Consider the following 6,000-nt stretch of genomic DNA (forward strand, 5'->3'; position numbering starts at 1 on the left):
CATTTAAACTAGGTACATTTTTGTTACTCCTGGCACTACAATTAAACACAATCCTCAAAGGAGTGTTCTTAGAAACCTTCTTCACTCCGTGATGTGGCAAATAGTGACCATAAATTTTGGCTTGCTCAGGAGGTACCTCTTCTATAAATTTATTAATTAATTGTTCAGCAATTATATCATTATAGACAGTTAACAATTCTGGTGTCTTACTCAGTTCGCGGAGCTGAGCCTTTAACTGTCCATATGCCATTCTGTAATTAGTGGGCAATTCTGGATGGTTCAGTCTCTACGGAAGTCGTACCCAGTATTGTCCAGATTCAAATTTTACATCTCTCAGGTATTGCTCCTGAGTAAAAGAATCGTCTGGACTTTCTTCATTTACATTTATTCCAATGCTGTCTAATTCCCACAATTTATGCACTGGCTCAACACCATCCTCTATGGAAGAATTATACTGGGGTACAACTTCATGAGTAAGACACACAGTTATGGTATTTGTAGTTTCCTCTAGTCATGAATTATTATTACGAGGAATCCTACCATACATTACATGGCCTCCTGCAGTCTTCAAAAGGGTGACACCACATTTCTTTACCATACCCTTTACAAAGGAGGCATAATAGTCACTACCTATCAAAATATTTATTGGGCCTACAGAATCATCACTTGCACCAGAAGGTGCTAAATTTACATTATGTGAGAGTCTTTCTGTAGCTTTACTAAGCCCTACTGTAGATATTTTCTCTGGAAGTCTATCTACAATTACTGCATTAACTCGTTTTTTCTCATTGCCCAACCTGACAGTTACATAAACAGTGTCATACAATTGAGCTCTTTTATCTGAGAGAAAACCAGATAATTTTAAAGTTGTGGGATCTCCCATCTGTACTTTCATACCATCAAGACATTTACGTTTTATGAAAGTACGCTGGGATCCCTGGTCCAATAATGCATTTTCATTTTTTGATTTATGCCTTTTATCATCAATTTTTACCTGTAACACATGTAAGGCTACTTCAGCAAAACCATCATTATTAACATTAGTAGCAATTTTTACATTAGCTACCGTTGTGTCAGGATTGTCAACATTATCATTATTATCAACATTGTCATATAGACCCATACACATGACTATATGGTGTCTTCCTTTTGACATTGATAACAGAAGTTTAATTTGGCATGACAATCCTTTACATTGTGATTACCCAAACACCTGATACATCTGTCAAGTTCCTCCAATCTTTCAACTTTATCATTCCATGAATTGTATGCATTGCAATTCTTAGAAAAATGAATACCCTTGCAGAAAAGACAATCTCTCTTTTCTCTGACTGGTTTCTTATTAACTGGGCTACTCTTAGGAGGGTACTTATTCTTCTTTCCTTGTGGAGAATCATTATTTCTGATTCTTGCTACATGATATGCACCTATGCAACTCTTTTTAGGAAATGAATTTTGATTATTAACATTTTGATAATTTTTCCCTTTGTGAAACTTGACAGATACCTCAAAGTTATTATGTGTTGCATCTTTAAAATGAGTTAGTTGGCTGGTCTGCAACTGCACAATTAATTCTTGTAGACCTAGTCTTATTTCCTCCAGACCAAAATAACCCTTGTGATATTTGTTCGAGATTTATTCAAGTGTTTTACAGCTTAATTTATTCTGTACCATGGCACTCAATAACCAGTCTGATTCCTTCAGATTATATTTATTACTTAAAGTTTTGAGAGTGCTCTCCAGTTTAACTCTAAACTGCTGTAAACCTTTGTAAGTGTGATCTGGAGATTTTAAATTAACAACGATATTCACTAGATCCAACCTACTTTGTTCTGTATTACCATAAGTGACTTTCAACAAGTCAACTGCTTCCTTGTAAGAGTCATCTACATTGGGAAACTCTTGTATGAGTATGTGAGCATCTCCTCTTACCTGTCCTTTGAGGTAAAATAATTTAGTTACACAGGCTAGGTCACTCCTGTCATGAACAGCTGCTTTAAAAACTGACCAAAATTCCTCCCAGTTTTCACCAGGATTAAATACAGGTAAACATAGTTCTGGGAGTTTTGGCAAAGACATATTATTTGTTGGAGCAGACTGATTAACTGCCTGGTTTACACATTTTAATTTATTCAAGGCCTGACTTTTACAAGAAAGAATCTTTTCCTCTAATTCACAATACTGATTAATCATGAGATCTATTTCAGTCTCATCTACACAGTTTACTAATAAATCTCCTTCATATTTGTTGTAATATAATTTGTATAAATCATATCTATTCTCTGAAGCATCTAAATACAATTTTAAATCATCAGTATTCACAGTTTCTTGATTCATTAATACCAAGCACTTATTATATGCCTTGGTTACATGAACTTTTCTAGCCTGTATTGATGCTTTCTTTACTCTATATTCCATATGTTTGTCTTCTATATTAATTTCCTCTTTTTCAGCCATGATGCAATGTATTAAATTCAACTTAATTAATAACAATGATTACAACTTACAACACTGATACAACTTTCCTTTGAATAAATCCTAGCTACTTGAGCTTAGCAGTTACATGCAAAAAATTATAATATAAATTTTAAATGTACAATAATACAAACAAACCTTTAGCCAGACTTGGCATATCAAAATTAATATTATACAAATTAATAAATCCTTGCCAGAATTTGGCATAGCAAAATTATTATACACAATATAATCTTTAGACGCACTTTTCTTATCAATTACACATACACTGATATAAATCTTGGCCAGAATTGTCTTATCAAATTAATATTATACAAATTAATATAAACTTAGCCAGACTTATCAAAATTAATATTGTAATAATTTTAATCCACTACACGTTAAGTAAATTTGTGAACTTAATATCCACCTTCTTCTGTCATTTCACATATAATTATTAAGTAATTAACTAATTAATGACTTCACTAATTACCTCCGGTTCAAGAAGGACCAACGGGCAAATTAAATGTGGAAAATTACATTTATCTGAATGTATCATTATGTACATAACAATAAATGAACATAGATAATTATTATTTATCAGTTAGACAAGTAGGAATTTGGGACACCTAGGTCGCAAAAATGTCCCCCTTCGATACCTACCACTGTCATATCCACAAGTTGCTCTGGACCTATTAATTACCAATGAAATATGTATAACCAAGAATACTGGTAAATATATAAATTTGTGAACTGTATATTAAAATTAAAAAGAAGGATTATATATTCACACATTTATATAACAGAAGGAAAATATCTTAATATCACTCACCAATTTGACTGGAGATTAATGTGTATCATACTCAGAAAACCTCACTGTCTATCTATGAAAATAACACTGGCCAGAGTTATAACATAACAGACTTATCTGAGGTTCCTGGAGCTGTCTTGTCCAGTCGCCTGATATCTCAAGTTATGCAGGAATGCACATCCAACAATTTCGCCTCCTATTTGAGAGGTGTCAACCCAATTTTAACCTCTAGAGCACAAAAATTTCTTCCCATTACACTAACGTTTACTTGGCTCATTCAAACCAAAATGGCGACTGTCCTTCTGCGCAGACGCAGGCTTTCCGTTTTTTATGACATAAATATTATTAAATACAGTATGGCATCTATTTACATATAACTACTGTATTTCTGGAAAATATATACAGTATTTTCCACAATTGGGTTCAAACTTTTACCACTGGTGGGTTTTAGTGACACAATTTCTCACTCACTTTCAGCTGTGTAAATTTCAATTTTGTAATTTTATAAAGCAAATCGTTTCCTGTGTAATAACTAGAGAATGTCTCTTCTGATCAGCTTCAAACCCTAAACGATCATATCATAACAGCAAGTATTACTTTTTTTAAATTTTGGGTTGTATGGGTGAAAATTTGTCAGTTAAATCTTAAAAAATTATCTCAAAGGATTGTAGAGAATTAAAAGTAGAACAAAAAGAAGACAAAAGTTGAAAAAATAAAATTTCTTTGTTTTATGATGGTTTTAAATATAACGATGGAGGTGTGAGGTTTAAACCGACAAGCTGATGATTGAGACACTTAAGCAGCATGTGCATAAGTGTCTCAATCTTTCCACCCTTACCGGGGATACAACCAATGACCTCAGTGTGTGAGCTGTGTGCGCTACTAACCAAACTACTGGATATCTTTCTTGGATAGTGCAGCCACCGACACGCGTCTCATTATTACTTATATTTATTTATTTTCATAATAGGCTGGTGTGCTAACTGGGTTTATCACCAACTACAGCAACCTGCAACGTGAAGCCTATGAGAAAGATAAGGAAGAAAGGGAGGAGTTATTAGAGGAGCTGAGGGAGGATGAAGAGATTCGTATACAGGAGGAAGAGGAGGGGCAAGAGGGGGAACATAATAAAAAGTCTGCTTTTGTTTACAATGGAGACTACATCGATGATAACACTGGATACCATGTGGCACCAGCTCCATCTCATCGTTTATCTCAATCCTCAACACAAGGACACTACCACATGTTGTCCTACTCTGCTTACGACCCTCACACACAAACAAGACACAAACGATCTACCAGAAAAGGTTTGCAGGAGGTGGAGGCGGCACAGAAGATGCTAGTGTCTGCAGTCATTCACCTGGACACTGACGGCTGCTTGTTAAAACTCTTGTGTCACCTACATAACAAGCGCCCAGGTGATCGCACTCTACAGGAAAATATCATCCTCCAGTTTTTATCTAACAGCCCGGAAATGTTATCCTCCTACAAGGCCGCCTTAATTAATGCTACGAAGGTCGGTGGTCAGAGCACATGTATCGAGGTGTTCCCCAAGTGTGTCCTGAGGGACCAGGAGCTGGGTAGTCTGCTGCAGAGATCTTGTTAGATAAAACAAGACAAGTGCAACTAATGTGACATTTTATTGTGGCAATGTTTCTCTCTCCAGGAGCTTTGTCAAGCCGTTACAAGTTATAATTACTTAGCACATTGTACAATTACTGCAGAAAACTTGGGCTGCGGAAGTTTTCCTCTCTAACTGTTTGTTGCCTCGTAAATTATGATTTATTATGTTCATTAAGTAAAATAAACAAATATTCCCCTGAATTTTTTTTACTCACTTTTCATAACACATGACCATGACACATATAATGGTGTCCTTAGTTATGTTGTAGCAATATTGTGTATCTACATATATGTATTCAAGCGATGCGTGTGGTATCAACTGTGATCTTCACTTAGAAAGTCACAATTGCTTAAAAAAATTAATTCTACGAAAACCAGTATGTACATTCATCAAGATGTTTGTTTATATATATATATATATATATATATATATATATATATATATATATATATATATATATATATATATATATAGATATGTATATTCTTTGGCCCGCCTCATGGTGAGCGAAAATACATGACGCTCTAACCCACAGGACCACGCAATCCTACAAGGATGACGCATCCAGCCAAGCTAGCTGTTTTGCCGACATCCAAGGACATTCCGTGGTGTGGGTGCCTCTGAGCTATTTTCATTCTAGTCCTTGTTTGGTGTACTAGCCCAACTGCCAGTGTTTTTATATTATTGTAGCCACGAACGAGTGGTATTGATCAATAACAACACTGCGACTAGCCAAGGATTCGAACCCATGCTACTTTGGCTCGCCTCGTGGTGAGCGAAAACACACGACGCTCTAACCCACTGCCCGATGAGCTAGTACACGAAAGAGGAACTAGAATGAAATTAGCTCAGAGGCACCCACACCACCGTATGTAGTCAGATGTCGGTAAAACACCTAGCTTGGCTGGGTGCGCCATTCTTGTAGGGCTGTGTCGTCCTGTGGGTTACAGCATCACGTGTTTTCGCTCACCATGAGGCGGGACAAAGCAGCATAGGTTTTAATCCTTGGCTAGTCGCAGTGTTGTTACTGATGTATATTTTTTTTATTATTAACACATCGGCCGTTTTCCACCAAGGCATTCATTCCATCACTGTCTTGCCAGAGGCATGC

At 35.9% G+C, this 6,000-nt stretch overlaps 1 protein-coding gene across 1 annotated transcript in view; it reads left to right on the forward strand.

Moving 5' to 3' along the window:
* LOC128689546 (uncharacterized) overlaps positions 1-5,079 on the forward strand; it is a 62,890-nt gene extending 57,811 nt beyond the window's left edge. Inside the window, exon 3 of the mRNA XM_070093624.1 lies at positions 4,236-5,079. Within this exon, the coding sequence (XP_069949725.1) occupies positions 4,236-4,871 (636 nt within the window). The 3' untranslated portion in view covers positions 4,872-5,079. The remainder of the gene's footprint in view (positions 1-4,235) is intronic.
* The last annotated feature ends 921 nt before the right edge of the window (positions 5,080-6,000 follow it).

This window comes from Cherax quadricarinatus, chromosome 3, assembly GCF_038502225.1.
Source record: "Cherax quadricarinatus isolate ZL_2023a chromosome 3, ASM3850222v1, whole genome shotgun sequence".
NCBI classification, from domain to species: domain Eukaryota; kingdom Metazoa; phylum Arthropoda; class Malacostraca; order Decapoda; family Parastacidae; genus Cherax; species Cherax quadricarinatus.